The 21,395-nt window shown below is 39.4% G+C and overlaps 5 protein-coding genes across 5 annotated transcripts; 2 read left to right on the top strand and 3 right to left on the bottom strand.

Moving 5' to 3' along the window:
* Window positions 1-1,377: 1,377 nt before the first annotated feature.
* Window positions 1,378-3,232, bottom strand: LOC128724598 (sodium-independent sulfate anion transporter-like). Its single transcript, XM_053818324.1, has 2 exons — window positions 3,208-3,232; window positions 1,378-3,140 (listed from the first exon to the last, which is right to left on the bottom strand). The coding sequence occupies exons 1-2, from the start codon at window positions 3,230-3,232 to the stop codon at window positions 1,378-1,380; spliced, it is 1,788 nt and encodes a 595-aa protein (XP_053674299.1).
* Window positions 3,233-3,801: 569 nt separating this feature from the next.
* Window positions 3,802-8,235, bottom strand: LOC128731270 (sodium-independent sulfate anion transporter-like). Its single transcript, XM_053824377.1, has 4 exons — window positions 8,095-8,235; window positions 5,367-5,804; window positions 4,944-5,294; window positions 3,802-4,880 (listed from the first exon to the last, which is right to left on the bottom strand). Exons 1-4 carry the CDS (start codon window positions 8,162-8,164, stop codon window positions 3,919-3,921), a joined length of 1,821 nt encoding a protein of 606 aa, XP_053680352.1. The 5' UTR covers window positions 8,165-8,235; the 3' UTR covers window positions 3,802-3,918.
* Window positions 8,236-9,407: 1,172 nt separating this feature from the next.
* LOC128720342 (sodium-independent sulfate anion transporter-like) lies at window positions 9,408-11,631 on the top strand. Its single transcript, XM_053814008.1, has 4 exons — window positions 9,408-9,565; window positions 9,656-10,308; window positions 10,377-11,132; window positions 11,193-11,631. Exons 1-4 carry the CDS (start codon window positions 9,481-9,483, stop codon window positions 11,559-11,561), a joined length of 1,863 nt encoding a protein of 620 aa, XP_053669983.1. The 5' UTR covers window positions 9,408-9,480; the 3' UTR covers window positions 11,562-11,631.
* Window positions 11,632-13,396: 1,765 nt separating this feature from the next.
* Window positions 13,397-14,740, top strand: LOC128724587 (zinc finger protein 774-like). Its single transcript, XM_053818314.1, has 2 exons — window positions 13,397-13,452; window positions 13,570-14,740. Exons 1-2 carry the CDS (start codon window positions 13,397-13,399, stop codon window positions 14,738-14,740), a joined length of 1,227 nt encoding a protein of 408 aa, XP_053674289.1.
* A 257-nt stretch (window positions 14,741-14,997) lies between these two features.
* Window positions 14,998-17,055, bottom strand: LOC128720003 (sodium-independent sulfate anion transporter-like). Its single transcript, XM_053813649.1, has 3 exons — window positions 16,977-17,055; window positions 16,210-16,871; window positions 14,998-16,128 (listed from the first exon to the last, which is right to left on the bottom strand). The coding sequence occupies exons 1-3, from the start codon at window positions 17,053-17,055 to the stop codon at window positions 14,998-15,000; spliced, it is 1,872 nt and encodes a 623-aa protein (XP_053669624.1).
* Between the last annotated feature and the right edge of the window lie 4,340 nt (window positions 17,056-21,395).

The following is a 21,395-nucleotide window of genomic DNA, read 5'->3' as shown; positions in this document are numbered from 1 at the left end:
TTGTTAGCCAATTCTTCACTTACTTACACTCTACTGTTTTCTTTCTCTCTGTATCTCTCTCTATCTCTCGCTTTCTCGCTGTTTGTCTCTTTAGTTTCACCTTTTTCTCTTCAACTCATTCTTTTAAACTTTCGTTCCTTCACACATTTCTCCTAGATATCCCCCGCTATGAGTGCTATCGTTGCCGGAACATACGATCACCTCGCCCACGTTTTCAACGTATGCGTCCACATGTCCTGCCCCTTTCCTATTACCAGCATAGTACCGCAAGATCGGACGCTATTTCGTTTCTATCGAGCAGTGCGTGCTACGGAATGCTGAAGAGAGCGGTGGGGTTTAATGTTGTTTCACATAGTTTATTACCGAAGCGAACAATATTATTGAAATATCACAATTTTTACGATCTCGGCCGCACGCTGTTTCGTGACGACCTTCCGGCGGTTAGATTAGTGAGTTTAAGCTTACAGCCCGAGTAGTTCACTAGCTAACGTGTATAACTTCTGCAGCATTCAATACATTTGCGAAGGTGAAATGTACATATTACTAAAACTGGTTAATTTACTTTTGTAGTGTATTGCATTGAATTTCAAAAAATCATTGCTTTCCTATTTTATGCGAAGGTGTTATTTGATATAGCTGGCCGTTATATCAAACTACATCAATCAATACATACATATATCAAGCTCATACGTAATACAAGGATCGTAGGTATTTATTTAAACACACATTTAAGAAGCTGTCATCAATTTCAGTTCGAATTGGTTTATTTCAAATACATTCTAGTTTAGTTGCAGTTTTGGCGGGTAAAAATTTGCAATAATTCCACCTTGAGAAACGTGTTTAAGAAAAGTATCGTCCGGCATAAAATAACACAACGATGGAAGAACATACTCTGATCTAATGGTGTGAAAGAAACAGCTGCTGTTCCCGATGAGAAAATGAGACAACTCCTTCAATAGGACGCTCATAAGGTTAAACACAGAAAGAGACGACTTGGTTTCTCTGCATCAAACGAAAGCAATGTATTAGTGAGCTCGTTTATACAGCTCACTATGAAAACGTACAAGTTTTAAATGGACAACAACAAATTTTTTCTCGATTAAATTTATTTAATTTCTAAAGCTCCCATTATTACCATTGTTCTGTTATCAATAAAAAATACGGTTTACATATGCTTAGATTTTTTCTTTGTTATGCTCCTAATTTTGTGGAGAGCAAACTTTTCTAAAGGCACCTTTGTACCACACATCCATTGTCATTATATGTCGATATTTTGGTAGATTTGATACATCCAATGACGATTTATTAATAATAAAGTTTTGAAAATTCTACGAGGAATTGTATTTGTGCATTGCTGTTTCCATTGTATGGTAAATTTTATGCTTCTGTAGCTTTTAGTTTTGATATAATATTCATCACCATGACTTCTATTTTGTCATCATCCCTAAATAAATTTTGAAAAAGTTCTTTATTCATTCTAAGTAACGTGCATTGTGTTGCATGGTTCCACTTCCAGAATATAATGCTTCGATTTAGTTGGTGCATGTCATGAGTCATACTGATCAACACTTTCACTGTGGTGGTATCCAATGAGTTAATGTGTGTCCCGTCCAAAACTACAATATCAGCATCATGTTTCGAAGCCATTTTTAAAATGGTATGCTTCAAATATTCTGCCGACGAGTAAACCAAACTTTGATTTGCTTTAAGAATTAAAATGATTTTGTTTTCGACCGTCAGCAAAACCGATGCTATTTCGGGACGGGATGTTTGATGCAAAATGAAACAAATGTTAAAGCCTACTCCGACAATCATGCCATACTCTAGGCCTAAAAACAGGCAAGAAACAAGTGTAACAGCCAGTGGAATAATATCGACCCGTTTAGTACGCCATATCTCCAAAGCCGCCTGAATCTCGACCATGAAAAACATTGCCGCGATAATAACACCTGCGAGGGTTGCCTTTGGGATGTAGTAAAAAGATTTGGTTAGTAATCCTAGCGAAAGCAGGACCAAAATGCCCGTTGTTATTCCTCCAAACTGCGTTCGAACGCCACTGTTGTTGTTTATTGCAGATCTAGTAAATGATCCTGTCACAGGCATTGATGACACGAACGAGCCGGCAATATTGCACAGGCCAAGTGCGATCATTTCCTGGGTAGCATCAATGGATTTCCCTTTGGAAAAGGCCTTAGAAATTGCAATAGACTCTAATATACCGATTAAAGGTAATGTAATAAGTGATATTCCAAGCTCGCGAAGCATTTCCATAAAGGTAAGTGTATGACCATCAACAATAGTAGAGAATGGTGGAGATTGAAAAGGGGGCAATCCTGCAGATACCTTTCCTGTAAGTGTAAAAAGATTTGAATGTCCTGAATCGCTTAGCATGTACGCTATCACGGTGCCCATTATAACGGCTATTGCATTTCTGGATAGAGCAGTGTATTTTCCAAACAACATCCAGTATTTACTACCCTTTAAATTCCGCATTTGCATTAGTGCTAAGAGACCAACGATAGTTGAAATGCCAAGTATACTATCCCATAAGCGTATGTCCTTTCTGTGCTCGAACACGTTGATCCAGGACTCTAAAAATTCGTTAGATTTGCCAGGAATGCCTAAAAGCGATTTTACCTGCCCACTAGCAATCGTTATAGCTGCTGCTGATGTAAATCCAGCCGTAACAGGGAAGGATATAAATTGCACTAGAAATCCCAGGTTGAGCATGCCAAGCAGCAGGATCACGCAACCAGTCATGAATGCAGACAGTATCGCGAATTCCACTCCTGCATTACCTACATACGTTTGTACCATAATGGACATAATAGCCGTTGGTCCGATGGTAACGTCTTTACAACTTCCAAAAATGCAATAAACGAAACATCCCATAAATGCTGAATAAAGTCCATACTGCGGATCCAAATTTGCTATAACTGCGTACGCAATCCCCTGAGGTATAACTGTCAGTCCAACGGAAAGACCCGCTACGATATCTTCTGCGAGAAATCCCACATTATAGGACGGGAGCCACTGGAGAATGGGAAAGCGTTTGAAAAGTTGTTTTCGTGTACATAGCCCACGATAATATTTTGCGAAAAATTTTCCAACATGAGGGAAAGCTTCGCTTATATTTGCATCTGCAAAAAACGAAACACATCGTTCAAGTATCCATGTAGTACTTATAAAGCAGATAATATCACTTACCATTTGTTTTACTTTGTTCGCGCATTTTACAACATCAATTCGTAAGTTAGTGAAATTTTACTAGACCGGATAATAAATAGTGGAAAAATATATCCCCTTAATGTACTTAATATTCACAATCAAATAAAAGTTCTGCTAGCATGCACTTATGCAAAACAAACAATTGCTCATTGTGTCCAAGTCTAGTCAAACCTAGATACACTTCTAATTTCTACTTCAACAATGCTGACAGCTTTCACTATGTTCCACTTACGTCTGCACGCTAAGAATGATCGTTTGGCTGTGATGTTATCCACCATCAAGACGCGACTTGCAGCGGTGCAGGCTGCTTATCATTTATTGTACCTATAGCAACCCAATACACTGGAAGGATATCTCTGCTGTGACCACGTTAAATGACCTAGAATGTGGTCACATGTCATCTTAACCTAGATTGTTGAATATTTAAAGAAAAATGTATCATTTGCTATGAGTTCAACGAACTGATATTACTGTTTTTTTTCTGTTTGTTTTTGTTTTAGATTCGTAGTAAAAGCACTTCTATCCCTTGATCAAGTCAATACCTTATCTCAATTTCAAATTCAAATACAGCATTTGTACTATTTTATTAGTTATTGTTAACAGACAAACCGTATTCTTAGTTTATTTTATTAAATAACGTATAATTTACTATACACAATAACACATACAGCTTTTCGTTTCCCTGACTAACTATGGCAGACTTTCGTTGCTGATTTCTTTGTCTAATTGGTCCAAACCACCGTATTTGATTAGGGGAGAAAAATATGCCTTATTCAACCGTATCAATGTACACTTTACCGAACGCTTCCAATTCCACAAGACAACCGCGCGCCCTCTAAGTACCAGCTCTTCAACAACACTCTCAAGGATTTTGGCGGCAGTAGAATCAATGTAGCTCACGCTGCTACCGTCGATTATCACTGTGGCCACTTGAGTCTTATCCGCCATTTTCACTATTTCACGTTTAAGGTATTCTATTGAAGAATAGATAAGACTTTGATCTGGTTTCACGACCATGGCCTCGATACCGGAACTCGTGCGGAGCATTGCCTGGTCGATACTGGGGCGCGACGTCATATATAGAACAAAGCAAATATTTAATCCGATGCCTATGAGCATTCCGTACTCCAAGCCAAGGACAAGACACGACCCCAGTGTAACTACGAACGGTATAATGTCAACTTTCTTCGTTCGCCATATTTCGACGGCGGCATGGAACTCCACCATAAAGAACATTGCGGCAATCATCACACCGGCTAAGACTGCTTTCGGGATGAAATAGAACGTATCCGTTAGAAGTCCCAGGGATAACAGCACTAGCACCCCAGTTGCCAGACCGCTTAGCGGGGTCCGTACGCCGCTATTGTTGTTTACAGCGCTGCGTGTAAACGATCCCGTGATAGGCATAGATGAAACAAACGAGCCAAAAATATTGCACATTCCCAATGCGACCAACTCTTGCGTTGCGTCGATAGATTTTCCTTTTGAAAATGCCTTTACAATCGCAATCGTTTCGAGAATTGCTATCAACGGAAGAGCTATAATCGAAGAACCGAGCTTCGAAGTCATCTCCGAAAACTCTAGCGTTTGATTATGCAACGTTGTAGAGAACGGGGGTAGCTTGACTGGTGGCAGGCCAGGCGTGACAGTCCCTAGAATAAAAAACAGCTGGTAATTTTCAGAACACGATATTTTGTGCATTATTGCGAACACACCTGTCAACGAGAATGGATGGCTGCCAACGGTGGAAAAATAGTAAGCTAACGCAGCTCCGCCAATAACGACAACGGCATTCCGGGACAGAGCAAGATACTTTCCAACCAGTGACCATTTGCTTCTCAAGCTTCGGAGCAGCAACAAAATAGCAATCGTTGCAATTCCCAGTACTGTATCCCATAGTTTCGCCTCTCCAATGTGTTTGGACACATTGATCCATGATTCTACGAACTCATTCGATCGGCCGGGTAGTCCTAGCAGTGATTTCACCTGGCCACTTGCTATGGTTATGGCGGCGGCGGATGTAAATCCCGCCGTCACAGGCATGGATATGAATTGTACCAAGAATCCTAGAATGTAAAGAAAAATTGGCTTCCGATTAATTGAGATAAAATCTTTTGTATTTGGTACATTGCACTTACCCAAATTTAATAACCCAAATGCTAAGATTATGCATCCAGTTATAAATGTTAGCAGCACAGCAAAATCGGCTCCAAGACTACCCACGTACACCTGCACCATCAATGCCATAATAGCCGTAGGCCCGATAGTCAGATCCTTGCAACTCCCAAACAAACAATAAACGAAACATCCCATAAACGCTGAATATAACCCGTACTGTGGTTCTAGATTGGCCATCACGGCGAATGCAATTCCTTGGGGAATAACAGTCAGTCCGACCGAGAGTCCGGCCACAACGTCTTCAACTAGAAAGCGTGCTTCATACTCAGGTAACCATTGCAGGATTGGAAGACGTTTGATCAGGAGCTTTCGACTGCAGAAGCCTCCTAGCTTCGTTGCCAACAATGGTCCAACGGGTGGAAACTTTTCGCTGCAATCGTCTTCCCCATCAGTATTTTCTGTTGGAAAAACGTGAAGCAATGAAACACCCCTTAGATTACACAAAGCACCAGTAATCCACCCTTATCATTGCCAATGTCGACCATTGAACCGTGTGAAATAAACTTCTATTATGACTGTGAGCATCGAACCACACTCATCGTTTACAATGCATCTCACGTTTGCTAACGGCTTACTCCATCACCTACCAATCCATTGCTTTTGTTTGTGTTCTATCAGTTCTGATATCGTCATGCAGTACGCTCCGGTTTCACGCTCGGAAGTTCTGTCGAGCATTTTATTTACTTTTTTCGCGATAACTATAATCCTTACAACGATCGTCTATCGAAAATTTGACTGCTAACTGATATTATTGTTCTATTGATTTTTTTCTATTGTAAGCGTAGATCACTTTCTATAAGCCAATATAAATAAACACTTTACAAGAAGGCAACAATTAGTTCATAACAAAAGTTTATTGATGTTGTCTTCGAATTTTCAGAAACGCTTATGGTTTAAAGCTTCAGCTGAAATAGCTTAGCTTCATAAAACAATACAACAATTTATGTCACGTGCCACTTTTACACAGACGCGCTATACACGCTCAACTTGGACGTAATGTGAGAACGCGTAAATCACCGGTCATTTGCCAAACAAAAATCCCCGGCGCAGTCTGTGGTGCTTGTTTGAAAACTGTCTGATAAACCGCGCCGAACTCCACTGAACGCCGATTGTGCTGATCGTGCATCATTATATTAGCTGACGGTTCGCTCGGAAGCATCGGAAGCTTCGGGCGCCAAACACTTCCGCACATTGTGCGTGGGGCGTTATATAAGTAACCGGTGATAGCGATCAACAAACTAGAGGTACTGCCCGCATCGAACTGAAATGCCGGTGGCAATATTAGCAAACACAACACGTGTCACGTTTACCAAGGATACATCGGCATGTATGTTTGTGTGATAAACCATGCAACGAAGTTTTATTTAAAATTCTAGTTCACACAAAAGAAGGTAAACGATTTTTTGGTTTGTCCTCATATCATTCGACAGTGTAATGTTCAAATGAAAGGGCATGCTAATGAATCGATGTTGTTCTTTATATTATGAACAGCACAAACTTCAATATCGTATGTTTATTTTTAGTAAAGCAGTCTTATTACATTCACACAAAAATTTTGAAACTCATAACCCCAAGAAAACTCCCACTGCGATGCAAAAGGGAATTCCATCATTACGGCATTGCTTGAACCGGAATTGCCCGAACCAGCTCACTTCTCGTCTATGTCGTTTGTCAGTCGACCAAAGGCCCCCGTAGCGGAAAGCATTCTGACTGCATTCTCTCAAGCAACAATCGAATAGCTAAAATCAGGCAAAAATTAAACATCTACCACCAGTTCTTAACCATCCTTAACAGGTATGTTGTTGAGAGTGAACAGCAATAGTGAACTTAGAATAGTATGAGAAACATAAGCTTTAATTTCGTGAAATGGCTTTGTTTAGATAGAAACAAATAGCAAACAAACATATAATGCTGTGCAATCAAAAGTGGAACGACGAGCGTTTATGGGGGATGTTGCCAAGATCGTCGTTGAAAAAATACGAACAAACCTACAACGTTCGCTTCACTGGTGCAAATATTTATCACATCCTCCAGGCTGATAAAAGTGAATCTCTTGACTAAGGTCAAAAATAACCTGACCGTGCCTAATTTTAGCACAACTTGTGATTCTGTTGTGACTATGTCCTGTATTTTACATGAGTTATACGATATAATACATCTAATTTTTGGAAAGATAAGCGTGGTGAATGTATGTGATGATAATTCAGCATCATTTTGTTCAACCTACATTAGCTTCTCTTGAATTAGACATTTATAGCACATTGAATACCGTTCCATTCTTTATAATAATGTCCCTTAATATACACTGTACGTGCTTTTTAATAAAACACGATAACGAATTTACAGAAAAAAAACCATCTTTAACAGATTTCTGATCATTCAAGCATGTACGTAATCGTAATAAATTTATCATTATCATCACCGATAAATAACTTTATTTTATGAATTCTTACACTTTTTTATTGAACTTAATGTAATATAGAATGACTTCATATAATATAAAACTTCATACAATATAGATAATTTTAAGCAAAAGAGCCAGAACAAAATATTAAACCATTTCTTTTTCAAATGATGGCTATTTCTTTGCATTTAAGATATTTAAATAATTATTAAGTTATTTCCTTTCCGCAGTACAAATTTCTTCAATACTTCTACAGTGCGTTGATATCTTCCAAGCTTACATACCTGGCCCTCTGAATACTGATTTCAATAACGGTTTTTCGTTCGTTTCTGCCATTGTCGAGGATTTCTTCATTGAACAATGTCACACTACGTGCTTGATCACAATGTTTAACTCACTCAACTTGTAGATTAAAAAACCCTTTTGCCCATCAAATACTAGGATTGCTGTCGGAACTTTACAATTCCCGCACGGAAACTAAAATTACAATGCGTTGGCTATTGCTCAAGAGTGGTACTTATAACCTAAAGCGAATACGTTCTCTTATCTTTTGATATCGTTTATAGTTTGCTTCGCAACAGCAATTTTGACCGCTCATCACAATAAAAATGTACAAGAGAACAAAAATTTGAAAAGCATTGACGAAACAAATCTACTTTTTACTGAATTCTTTTGCATTCAATTTTATAATATTCATTTGTATTGAAGGATAAATTTTAATTTCAAATATGCGTTCATTTTAGAAATAATGGTCAAAAACATGAAATACGAAAAAAGATATTTTTTCTACTTTACTTAAGTGGTACTTTATTGCTTCGTTGTGATTTATCTTAGGTTATTTTGCACTGTTATTATTTCAATCGTTTATAATATTATTGAAAATTGAAATGTTAGATTGAATACTTATTTCGAGGATGCTTCCATTAACAGTCTGCACTACAGAAGATGACAGACGCTTTTTCGAACTACAGTAATATTTTATTTGGAACAAACTCGTCGGCAACTAACCCTGCCATGCATTTGGTTTCAATCAGGAATGAATGCAGTTTATGCCGCATTCCTGACAGCTGACTTTGACAGCTCTGATGCGGAAAAAACGAAAAATGTTTATGCTTTGTTTACGTGCGTCTTATCATCCGCTCTTTAATCAATCGTTATTGATTACAATCAAAACAACTGCTACTTCTATCGAATCTGATTATAATATGTTTTTTAAGAAGTTAGATTCCTAATATGTGTTCACGCTGCTGGATACAGTGCAAAAGAACCCTTCAACTATGGTTCAACGTATACCATTCGGAAACATAGGCAATTTCTTACAATTAATGGCACGTGTTCGGCAGCGGGACGCTTTGTAATGGGTTGAATTGAAGTGACACATTTTGCGATAATTGTATTGCTGCTGTCACTACGATGATACGTATCACAGCGATAGCGTGCCGAAACTGGAAAAAGTTTACAACCTTACTGTGCTAGTGCTGCTACATCATCATCGACAGCCATTAAAAGAGTATCTTTATGATGTGTTTTAACACCAATTTTCTTACCGAATCCGGCACACTTCTTCCCGGCTATCCAAACAGCAAACAATTGATATTGTACTTTATAGCCGGCGGCATCTGTGATTACGGAAGGGAATTCAACGAATTTCGTCAAACGCTACCCATTACATGGTGGGTTGTAATAAAGAAGAGAAGTCTAATTTCAGATTTGTAAGCCGACGTTCAGCAGGCACGATGACCTCAGAAATGGAAGGTGAGAGCACAATCTCTGTAAGACTGGATAACTTTTTAAGTTTAGTCTAACCTATGAATTTATTTGCTCCTAACTACATCGTCTTTCCAGAGAGTCTTGACCATCGAGAAGATTTTCCGGATTTCAAAAATCTAGTGCGACGGAAGTTAACCAGTCTGTGGACAAAAGAGACGGCTTATCGCAGAATACCGGTTTTGCAGTGGGCTCCAAAGTATAACTTTAACAGCTTAATATCTGACTGCATTGCTGGCATCACCGTTGGACTTACGTCTATCCCACAAAGCATAGCCTACGCCACTGTGGCAAATTTAGAACCTCAATATGGGTTGTATTCAAACTTTATTGGATCGTTTGTGTACGCTATGCTCGGTTCAGTAAAAGAAATAACTGTAGCCCCGACGGCTGTTATGGCGTTGATGGTTCAGCAACCAGTGCAAGATCTTGGACCAGCTGGAGCTGTATTATCGTCTTTCTTATCCGGATGTATTATGCTGCTGCTGGGCTGCTTCAACTTTGGATTTGTAGTGCAGTTTATATCTATGCCCGTGATCACTGGATTTATAACAGCAGCAGCTTTTACCATTATCAGCAGTCAATTGAAGTCACTCATGGGCATATCGTCTTCAGGAAAGTCGTCTGAATTTGTGGACACATGGATCAATTTGTACAAAAATATTGGAGAAACGCGATTATGGGATTCTATTTTGGGTTTCAGTTCCCTTATCGTACTTATTCTTTTAACTGTGAGCCATTTATATTCATTTCAATGCAGTGACTGAATCAATAGCTGACGATATTATTTTATTTGCAGTTGATCAAAGGTCGCGGTAGAGGTCGATGGAAGACATTCACCAAATATCTGTGTTTACTCCGCAATGCTATGATTGTGCTTAGCGGTGGCTTGATTGCTTATGTATGTAGCACACACGATATGTACCCATTTAAACTGACCGGAAAAGTGGCCTCAGGATTGCCCTCTCTTGAGCTGCCACCGTTTGAAACTGTGCACGACGGAAAGCATTACGACTTCGTTGATATGATTCGAACGCTTAGCTCATCTATCATTTCTATCCCACTCATATCAATACTGGAAATTGTATCCATTGGAAAAGCTTTTTCACGAGGAAAATTAGTAGACGCTACGCAGGAAATGCTCTCATTGGGGTGCTGCAACGTCGCTGGATCGTTTGTTTGCTCCATTCCAACTACTGCTTCATTTGCAAGATCTGCTATTAACAGCAGCAGTGGAGTGGCTACGCCGTTTGGAGGAGTTTTCACCGGTATTCTGGTCTTGCTGGCACTCGGATTGCTGACGGATTATTTTTTCTTTATTCCCAAAACTACATTGGCTGCAGTTATTATTGCTGCAATGATGTTTATCATTGAGTACAGAGCTGTCGCAGAAATGTGGCGAACCAAACGCATAGACATTGTACCATTTCTTGTAACAGTGGTGGCATGTCTATTTTTGGGGCTAGAGATTGGAATAGTTGTCGGAATAGCAGTAAACCTGTGCTTTCCACTCTATTTAGCATCGCGACCCCGGATTACTCATCGACTTATGAACGTAAGTATTCTACATAAAATAGATCTCCATATAACAACTCAAATGTGTTTTTTACAACAGGTTAACGACAAAACGGTTTTGATCGTGCGTCCCGATAGTGATTTAGCATTCTCATCTGCGGAATATTTCCGTGAAAAAATTCTCAAATTAGTAACTCGCACCATACCGGACGTAGTACTAATCGACGGAGAATGGGTTAAATTCATAGACAGTACGGTAGTGCGGAACCTATCGAGTACTATTAGCGATCTAAGGCAACAGGAGCGCCATGTGCTACTTTGGCGTTGGGATAAACATATTCGAAGTGCATTGTATCGTTTTAAGAAACACAAATTTATGCCACTTTTTAGGAATGAACCGAATGCCGAAGAAGTGATGGCAAACTGGAAGCCAGATTTCGTAAATGAGTCGTTTGTAAGCAACGTGTAATTTTAAGTTAGTTATTCGCCATAATCTTTTCTTAGGTGTCATATTGAAAATAAAAAATGATGTGATAAAAACGAGAGAATATCTTTTGTAATATCCAAAAACATATATTGCACATATTATTCTTTTATAAGATCTTTCACATAAATTTCGTGTAGTACAAAATAATGTTAATCTGCAATGGCTCTGAGTCTTTCAGAATTAGTCATAAGTAGTTTAAGAGAGTACGATATGATAATCAAAGAGTTGTACGGCACAAAAGCACCCTTAGGTTTATGTAAACATTATTTTTTACTGAGATGCAAAATAACAATACACATGGTTAAACTTACTTTAAAAGCTTACGGTATAGTTTTCCCGCTTTTTAATAGGAAATTTGGTTCGTTATCGCAAGTTTGCAACATCGGTACAGTGCTTTAATTTGCCTTGTTTGTATTTGATTACCCTCTTTTAGTAGCTCACTGTCGGAACTAGAGGATTCTCGTACGTAAAATCTACAGTCACGGAATTCTTTAGCTCTTCGACACCTCATACCTTCCTCCTCCAATAACTACTTCATGATTCCTTTCTTTATTTCCGTTACAGCCCTACGAGCTCTTTTGTTTGCCTGATCAGTTATTTTTATAAGCAACGAACATAACTATTTTGATGATATAATCATATCATCTGATAAGAAATTAGACTTTCTTCGTTACTTACGACAAAACAACCGAGGTAATCGTAATATAAAAGGCACGATATTAGGAGACCACTTCGTCTGTACACCAAGAAATCATTACTTACTTATTTCTGTAATATATTTGTAATACTAGCTAATGAGCCTAACTTCATTCGAGATGGTGTGGTTTTAAAGAATTACTGTTTCGTTTATTCAGTATTCCTGTATTTGGAGTGCTACAAATCATAAGAATTATCAACTTGTCTAATGTAACGTGTTGAAAAGGACCGTATTTGTATAACCGCTACTTGTTCTTGTCCATTTTGCAATTCCCAATTTTCTTGTACACCTTTTCCAACGGTGTTCCATCATTAAGATTTCGTTCCACCGTGGCAGGACACATTCCTATAGCTATTAAAAATCATATATCTGACCAATCAACTTAGCATTTCCTCACCCCTTTCCCAATGGTCTAATCTCAATCAAATTTCTTTATTTTATTTCAGATAGAAGGATTATATGGGAGCACCCCTATTTCCCCCTTTACATGGGCTGAAGCTTTGCCTCTATTATGCAGAATGAGAAAAAGCTGTTGCGTCAAGTTTCAGTCGATTTGATAATCTTTTGTATTTTTGAACATTTCTATGATAATCCATTAAAGAGAGTTGTATGAAAATCCTATTTTGAACCACGCCGGTTGGTATCAATTTCGATAGAAATCGACCAGTTTGCAAGAAGAAATATAACCCACATCGAATGTTTTAAACAATACATAGTATCTTACACAATTACTCCGAATAATTTTTGAACCATTCCACTTTGAAACATTTCAACATCGCAGTATTACATTCGATTTTCCGTTTTGCTGTGGAGTTCTAGCGCGATTTTTCGTTACGGATTTGTCAGTTTTGCTGGATAAGCGGGAGGGTGCAATATATGAGTTTAAACAGCACACTCCAAAACTTTCATTGACAGTAATTTCTTTTTGATGATATGTAAACAAATTCGTCTCAAAAACAATTTGTAAATAAAAAGCATCGCTCAAAGATTGCGCTATAAGCAAGGGTGCTGAGATACAATAATCCTCAGCCAGTGGCTGTAGGTTGAATTGCAGCGCTTCAAAACATCAAGCAGAGCATTTCACGTCACAAGTACCAAGCGTGCGAAGTGCTTGTGCAGTATGGAACAGACTGCGCAACCGAGAAGTAGTTCCGAATCTGAACTTCGCGAAAATGTGTAAGAAAAACTCAAGAATGGTGCTGTACTGCCCACTACAATGAACATCAGAAAAACACTAGTTCAAAATGAAGTACGCTTAACGTCTGTTTGTCTTCGGTTCCCATTTCTCCACAGCCCTAATGAAAACCCTGAAACGTATTGTCGATTATGTTTCTCCGAAACGAATGTTCATCCTCTGTTCCCGCAAAATGGAGGGCTCATCCGTGAAATGACGGAAAAAATAAGAAATTGCGCCGGTATACATATCAGCGTACGAGACGACTACCCAGCGGGGTTATGCTTTGCGTGCCTATCAATACTAGATGAAATTCACCAGTTTCAGCATCGAAGTAAACACTGTGACGAAATTATTCGAACGAAACGTGGTCTGCTGGAGCAAATCACCGTAAAAGTGGAAATGACAGAAGAAGATGGTGTACATTTTGTCCCTCCTGGCGGGGGTAGTTGTACGGGCTTGGGTGCAGGTGACGACTACGCAAATGATGATTGTCTTACCGAAAGCAGTATTATTGCAGAAGCTATTACAAGTTTAAATGGAATCGGAGAACTTATGGGTGCATTTCACAGCAGTACCGATTCCGCAGCTGGGCCGTTACTACTGAAAACTGAATCAGAAGCTAGTACCGGCAATAAGGACCATCGATGTATGGTGTGTAGCAAACTGTTTCCCGATAGAGAGGCTTGGATGGTTCACTTAGGAGATCACGCTGACGAACGTCCGTACCAATGTATGGAGTGTCTGGCACAGTTTCGTGAAAAGCGGTCTCTCGCTCGACACATGAAAGCAGTTCACGAAGAAGTTCGCGATCGCCAGTGCCCGTACTGTCCCAAATCATTTAAATATAGCCATCATCTGCGATACCACATACGAACTCATACGGGTGAAAAACCGTATGTATGTGAAATATGTAACGATTGCTTTTCCCAACATATACAGTGGAAACGACATATGGCAAAGCATCAACAGGTTCGGAAGCCTCCGCCACCGGTACCAATAGCACCACGCAGCGTGCCTGAAGAACGAAAAACGATAAAGTGTGAATTTTGTCCACGAGTATTTTCCCGCCTTCAAGACTATCGTCGGCACCAACCGAGTCATAACGCACACAATCTCAATCTCAGTTCTTTGCAGCACCATGCACAACTACATCACCTCCAACAGCAACAGCAGCAACAACAACCAAATATACAACAAAATCACATCCCACAACATCAGCTAGTGCAACATATACCACATAACCACCACGTCCCACATCAAACTACTCATTTACCGCAACGGGAGTAAAATGCAAATGGTGCTATTGATTTACACCTTGCATGCACACAAGATCATGTGGTGACAGAACGGGAAAAATGGAATCATAATTAATTTTCCAAGGGTGTTGTACAATAATTGAAATAAAACCAATACGTAGCGTATTATAGTGGAAGCACTATTATTTGTACATAGATCCAAGTTACTTTCGTTTCTTTGGTTTTCCAATTTCAATAACGTTCAAAATTTTGTTTACACTTTGGCCGCATTGTTGGGTATCTCGTTATTCAGCTGCTGATATCCGACGGAAGATAATGAAGATGTTTCCATCGCGCTACGGCTTCCGGAAGTAACAACTCTGCCCTCAGCATCGTGATAAAAAGTTCCTTGCGCAAGCGTAACAGTGAGAACGCTACATTTGCTTCGAAACGCCATAACATCAGACGAATGTGGCGTACCGCAAGATCTTGTTCAATACTGACGAAATTCTTTGCTACAGTCGTATCGGCAAAATGGACGTTTTCTCCGTTAATCACCACTAAATCGATATGATTACGCTGATCGATTTGCTTCAGTACCCAATTTCGAAGAGCTTCGGCAGATGAAAAGACAAGCGATTGATCGATGCACACTAGTAAAACACGTAATTCAGACAACTGAAATTCCTCAGCCGATAAACGCGGACTTGACATAAGATACAGCAAGAAGCAACCGTTAATGCCAATTCCGACTAAAATGCCGTAGTCCAGTTCGTAGAACAAGCATGCGAGCGCCGTTGCTAGGAAGGGAATCATGTCAAGTTTTTTCGTTCGCCAAATATTGCCGATTTCTTCGTAATCGATCATAAAAAGCATCGCAGATACTACTACAGCCCCAAGTGTAGCTTTTGGAATATAGTACAGCGCACCAGTAAGAAATTCCAGTGCAAGCATCAACACGATTGCCGTGATCGCACAACTCATCGTTGTTCGAACGCCACTGTTATGATTTAAGGCCGACCTGGTGAATGAACCAGCCACGGGTAGAGGTGAACAGAATGATACCAATAGATTCGACATTCCGAGGGCAATCATTTCTTGTGTCGCATCAATAACCTTTCCCTGTGAGAAAGCTTTAGCAACCGACACGATTTCTAATGTTGTTACCAGTGGGATCGTTATTATTGACAACCGCATTACGCCTATCATTTCACCGAAACTGTACTCGGTACCATTCTCGTTGGTATAGGAGAAGGGAGGCACTTGGAATGAAGGCAGTCCCGCTGGAACATGTCCAGTCAAATTAAATACAGGATTATCCATATCTGTCGTTAAACAATAAGCCAACGCAGCACCTATTATCACGATGATTGCATTTCGAAGCAAACACAGAAATTTAAAAAAATATCGCCATCTACCTTGTCCCAGGTTTTTTGTTAACTGAAACAAACCAAAAAAAAGAATTAATAATCGATTTTCTTCGAAGTGTGGATCAAGTGCAAAGGAATTGTCTGAACTTACTCGGAACAACACAAGAAATACTATCGAACATCCACCGAGCAGACAATCGGGCAAACGAACTTCGTTCAAATGTGTAAACACATTTGTCCAAGACGTAACAAAATCGCTTCGTTTGCCTTGTGTCTTTATTCCTAGCAAGGTGCGTATTTGTGCACTGCCAATCGTCAGACAGGCTGCACTCGTGAACCCCATGACGACAGGGATCGAAATGAATCTTACGAGCACACCCAGATTCAGTGCACCGAACGAGATGGTCACTATAGCGGCCAGGAACGTCAACAGCGCAGTTCCATAGCCTAACTCTTTAACTACGTCTTGTACCATTATGGCCGTAAGCGATGTAGGAGCGATAGTTACGTCTTTCACGCTACCGAAAACGGTATACGCTAGGCAACCCAGCACATTCGAATAGATTCCACGTTCTGGTCCCAGATGAGACAGGATACCATACGCAATGCTTTGAGGTATTGCAGTCAATGCCACGGTGACGCCCGCGATGATATCGTACATCAGATCGATCCAACGATATTTCGGTAGCCAGCAAAGTATCGGAAGACATTTCAGCACTATTGAATAACTCCACAATACTCTTCCTCGTCGACGTATCCATAGTCCCAATCCCCTAGGAGGTGATTCTCGATAGTCATAGCTGATAATACGCTCTGCGCTCAGGTAGATAACAAAAACAGAAAGATCACAGATAAGAAACTCGATTCAAATGAATTGTCCTGGCAAACCTGTTAGTTGAAATCTGCCATCGTACTTACCGTCATTTTGATTCACAACCAACCGGGAAACTCGCGGCATTTCTGACTGTACGGTTGAGCAGCTTTCATCTTTTGACATATTTTTTTTTTGCATTGACAACGGTGTGCTACAATGCAAGCAACGTTTCCTTGACAACGAAGAGCAAGTCCAACTTATCAGACAAATTTGTCGCGAATGAATCTAGCCGACCGTTGGCAATTGGCGTTATAAAATAATTGTTGTTAGTGCAATGGATTACGTTGAACGACCGACCGACCGACCGACTGCACAATGTAGGCTGCAAAAACAAACGAAATAACACTTGTATACAGTGATAAGGAATTCAATTCGTTATGCTGGTAATGTAAGCTCCCGTTGAAAATGCCGGACATTGTCTTGCTATGGGAAACCAATTTATTTTCTATCAGTCAGATAGAAACTGTCCGATTACCTAAGTCAAAACATCGATAAGCCTGAACAATTTTCCCACCGTACCAGTTGAAAGTGATATTTTGATATAAACCCAAACTGCAATCTGTTTTAGGGCGTATTTATTTCTAGCTTCGATTCTGCAGGAGAGGCTTCAACAAAAAATGAAGCTCTTCTGCTCGGCACGTGCATAAACCTTCTTCACTGCAATATCCTCCTGTTTTGCCTTTGATCACACAATACATTTGGCACGCGATAGATGATACTACTTCGGCGGTGAATAATTTGCACGAATTCTGCACTTCTGCAGTCGTTTCGAAAATGAATGCACTCATTAGAACAAGCGCTAGTACGATAGTAGCACACCTCATCTTGCAGGAATACTGAAGACTAAAATTGCCAGACACGTATTAGCTCTGTTTTGTAATATAAAACAGATTTTCGCTAACGTCTGGATTCAAACTGTGTAAATAACAAATGAATGAGTGGGATGAAACAGAAGAGATGTGTGGCTAGAACAGCCGTTAAAGCATGAGTTTAAAAACAAGATTATCAAGTTATCTATTGGAAAGGTTTTTTGAAATGGAGCTTAATTTTGAAATTTCAATTATGTTGTTTCACTTTTAATCTTGAAACTAATAATTATATGCATAATGATTATGAATGGTGTTAAGCAAATACTGCATTATAAAGGTTTACTGCTGGACTAGGATAGTCAAAGATAGCAAGAGCGAGAGAGACATTGAGAAAAAAGAAAGTGGAAAAGAAGACAAGAAAAAAGTTAGAGGATTCGAAGAAAGTGGTTAGAGAGAGAGAGAGAGAGAGAGAGAGAGAGAACATCGATGTATATTCTGTTGTAAGTGCTCCGTATTAATATTTCGAATAAGGATGGACTTCGCGGAGCCTCTGTTAACAGTGCCGGACGCGAGAGTAAGCTCGTGAAACCGGCTGGGATCACTGTGCTAGGAAGTTTGTGTATGTGCAAGAAAATGTATGTGCACACGTGGATGTGTTATTTGAGTTCGGCACCGCACACACCTACGCCGTTATCAAAGTGTGCCTCAGTATCTAAACCACAGCACGCTCAAAAGAAGCTATATATATATATATATATATATATATATATATATATATATATATATATATATATATATATATATATATATATATATATATATATATATATATATATATATATATATATATATATATATATATATATATATATATATATATATATATATATTGCTGCTCCTTTATTAAAATGTTTGTTTAACACCTTGCGTGCCATATCAGTCAAAGAGTGACTGACGGAAAATTTGTTAGAATGCCATGTCACCCATTTTTGGGTTGCGGCAAAAACGCTTCATTTTAAAATACAATTTTTTAATATTTAGACCAGCTATTATTGCCACTTATCACATTTATGACCAAACAGAAATACGAATGAACACAAAAAAGCCAAAAATTCATCACAAACGTAGAACGTGAAGAATTAGAGCTGGTGCAACCGTGGCTCTGACGTATGAGCAAAAATCGCTTGAATCGTGAATCATGTGTGCACGCGTGAATGTGGCCTTCATTCTCACACTTGCGAGAACCGTTTCATATCCATGATCTCTCTTTTCCAGTGAAGGAAAGTTGAACGACAAATGAACTGGAAAACTTCTCGATCTTAAGTATTTCAAAGCTACGGATATCATTTAATGCACGCTCTCCTCAACGCCCTTTCGATTTGATGTTGTTTTGATTTTAATTGCAGATGGACGGCCTGAGCTGTCCAAAATGTAGTTCGGATAGGACTTATATTTTTGAAAACAGCAAAATTGAGTCTGTTTACATTTTGTAATTTAATAAATTTTGTTCGTCGTTAGTACCGAGGAAAGGGGACTCTTCGGCACTACCGTCGTGGATATAGCTGAGAAAAGGATACATTCATTTTAAATGAATATAATGGTCATTCCGTGCTGGGCATTTCCTACTCTTACCAGTTTCTTGTCTTAACGCTTGGAAAGGAATGGATTCCTTTCTCTTTCTGTACAAATTGATAATATTGAGCGAGAAGTGATGATGTTGGGAAAACTTTTTACCATTCTAGAGCACCACCTATATATCTTCGTTTCTCCATTCTATCCCTAGTTACATTTTGGACGGCTGAGCATGTCCAACTTTATGTACAAAAGCATCGTTTAGTTTGGAGAGCCTGAAAATGTATGCCAGAATATGTTTGCGTTCAGGTCAAAGACTGAGAAATTTTTGAAAGCCGACGAGTTTTGTCATCCAACATTCATATACCTTCCAATTTTGTCACCATTCTATTCTTTTTCCACAACAACAATTAATCAGAACCAAAACCGGTCAGCCGATCTCGCAAGTACAAGCATAACACTCACTCTAGTAACGCAGAGTGAACATTTTATTCATTTTAAATGAGCAAATTCTAAATATTGAGGGTTATATCGAGGCTAATCTGTAGGAGCACAAGTCGAGGAGAAGTCGAGGTGAACACAATTGTTCATTTTCATAAAAAAGTCATTCATTGAAAAAAAAAAACTGAGCACGGTCGGCGCTCTCTTGCTCGCTCATCGACACTCATGCCATGCAGTCATTATTGTCCCATCAGAGTCCTAACAGAATCTTGTTGAAGAGAGCGTCCAAAACCAAGTTTTATTTCAAGCACGCGGATGAGCAGAACCATGTATGGAGGATAGCCAGCGTAACCCGCTCTCTCATGCGCTTTGATGACCCATAATCTTGTACACGAGCTGCGCAGGAGCCTTTGGAACCCACTCTCTAAGAACGCGCTCACGTGGAATCTGAGAAATACGGTTGTGGTGTTCTATGTTTCTATCTCTACATCCAAATTGAGTAGAAAAAACTACTTTATATTTTTTTAAACAATGCATCGAGACAATGAAATGCAGAAATAACGAACATGGTTGCTTCAGAAAAGAAAATATGTTAGATGGAAGAAAGTATGATCAGAAGTTGTATGTTAGAGGGAGAAAGTGAAGGAGTGACTAGGACGGGTCATCGCAATGCTTACATGTGAGCGCGCATGAATGTGGCATTTATACTCACACTTGCAAGAAAGACCAACCGGTTGGTTGCAGTTTTGGTTGGTGGTTATTTGCAAGTATGGGCAAAGATAAGAAGAAGGGAGAAGTTAGATGGTAAAGGAACGGCCAATCTCATTGATTTGAGAATTTCGAAGCCTAAGGGATGAATTGGGTTCTCAAATGAACGGCCAAATTCGTCGTCCTTAAGAACTTTCAAGCCAGAGTGAACGTTTTATGTAGCCGGTCATACATTTTCAGCCTCGCTCGGGAGAATGGCGTTTTTTTCGTATGGAGTTGGGCGTCCGCAGTGTTACTAGGGCACATTTATCCGGTACCCACTTTCATAAATATAAAACTTCTACACTACGCTGCATACTAAACAACTACAATGTCATTCCTGCATGCCTTTTTTCCATTTCCTATACAAACATAATCATCATGTCTACGCCTCATTACCTTAATAGATTGAATAAAATTCTAAGGTCATTTCTCCCTTGAACGTTCATGCACGATGCAGTAAAACAGATCACAACAATCTTATTTCTCGGATATTCTGAGGCGTTTACATTTGTCAGGCTATGTTCATGTTGGCTTTGTTTGGCTGAACTCACGGCCACACGTCCATATACAGTTCTGTTCTGTGGAATTGCGCAATTGAGTAATGCAGTGGAGCTCATGCTTTATTTGATTGAAAATGAACATTTTTGTTCATCAGTATTGAGATGAGACTCCTCGTAGCTATCATAAGCCTTACTACCTATTTCTTGCCAGCCTAGACGTTTTATCGTTTACCTCTTTTATCGTTTTGGAACCTCTTCATTCCTCTGCTCCACAGCTCACTCGCAGCCAATATTATCTAGAACTATACCTATGTTATATACTTTGCGATTATCTAAGAACTAGCTACTTTTCTGGATCTGAAGCTCTTGCAAGCGCATATAGCAGGTGAAT

This window comes from Anopheles nili, chromosome 2 (assembly GCF_943737925.1).
Source record: "Anopheles nili chromosome 2, idAnoNiliSN_F5_01, whole genome shotgun sequence".
Classification (NCBI taxonomy): Eukaryota; Metazoa; Arthropoda; class Insecta; order Diptera; family Culicidae; genus Anopheles; species Anopheles nili.
This window is presented reverse-complemented; position numbering and strand designations above follow the sequence as displayed.

What these genes read in the sequence shown, in the direction of transcription:
- LOC128724587 (XM_053818314.1), top strand. Translation starts at nt 13,397, where the DNA reads ATGGAACAGACTGCGCAACCGAGAAGTAGTTCCGAATCTGAACTTCGC. An exon ending in TCTGAACTTCGCGAAAATGT is followed by an intron (nt 13,453 to 13,569) that starts GTAAGAAAAACT and finishes ATTTCTCCACAG; the next exon opens with CCCTAATGAAAACCCTGAAA.
- LOC128731270 (XM_053824377.1), bottom strand. Translation starts at nt 8,164, where the DNA reads ATGAAGAAATCCTCGACAATGGCAGAAACGAACGAAAAACCGTTATTG. An exon ending in ATTTGGGTTATTAAATTTGG is followed by an intron (nt 5,295 to 5,366) that starts GTAAGTGCAATG and finishes TTTACATTCTAG; the next exon opens with GATTCTTGGTACAATTCATA. An exon ending in CCATCCATTCTCGTTGACAG is followed by an intron (nt 4,881 to 4,943) that starts GTGTGTTCGCAA and finishes TTTTTATTCTAG; the next exon opens with GGACTGTCACGCCTGGCCTG.
- LOC128724598 (XM_053818324.1), bottom strand. Translation starts at nt 3,232, where the DNA reads ATGCGCGAACAAAGTAAAACAAATG. An exon ending in CGAACAAAGTAAAACAAATG is followed by an intron (nt 3,141 to 3,207) that starts GTAAGTGATATT and finishes CGTTTTTTGCAG; the next exon opens with ATGCAAATATAAGCGAAGCT.
- LOC128720003 (XM_053813649.1), bottom strand. Translation starts at nt 17,055, where the DNA reads ATGTCAAAAGATGAAAGCTGCTCAACCGTACAGTCAGAAATGCCGCGA. An exon ending in GGTTGTGAATCAAAATGACG is followed by an intron (nt 16,872 to 16,976) that starts GTAAGTACGATG and finishes ACCTGAGCGCAG; the next exon opens with AGCGTATTATCAGCTATGAC. An exon ending in TATTTCTTGTGTTGTTCCGA is followed by an intron (nt 16,129 to 16,209) that starts GTAAGTTCAGAC and finishes GGTTTGTTTCAG; the next exon opens with TTAACAAAAAACCTGGGACA.
- LOC128720342 (XM_053814008.1), top strand. Translation starts at nt 9,481, where the DNA reads ATGGTGGGTTGTAATAAAGAAGAGAAGTCTAATTTCAGATTTGTAAGC. An exon ending in GATGACCTCAGAAATGGAAG is followed by an intron (nt 9,566 to 9,655) that starts GTGAGAGCACAA and finishes TCGTCTTTCCAG; the next exon opens with AGAGTCTTGACCATCGAGAA. An exon ending in TTACTCATCGACTTATGAAC is followed by an intron (nt 11,133 to 11,192) that starts GTAAGTATTCTA and finishes TTTTTACAACAG; the next exon opens with GTTAACGACAAAACGGTTTT.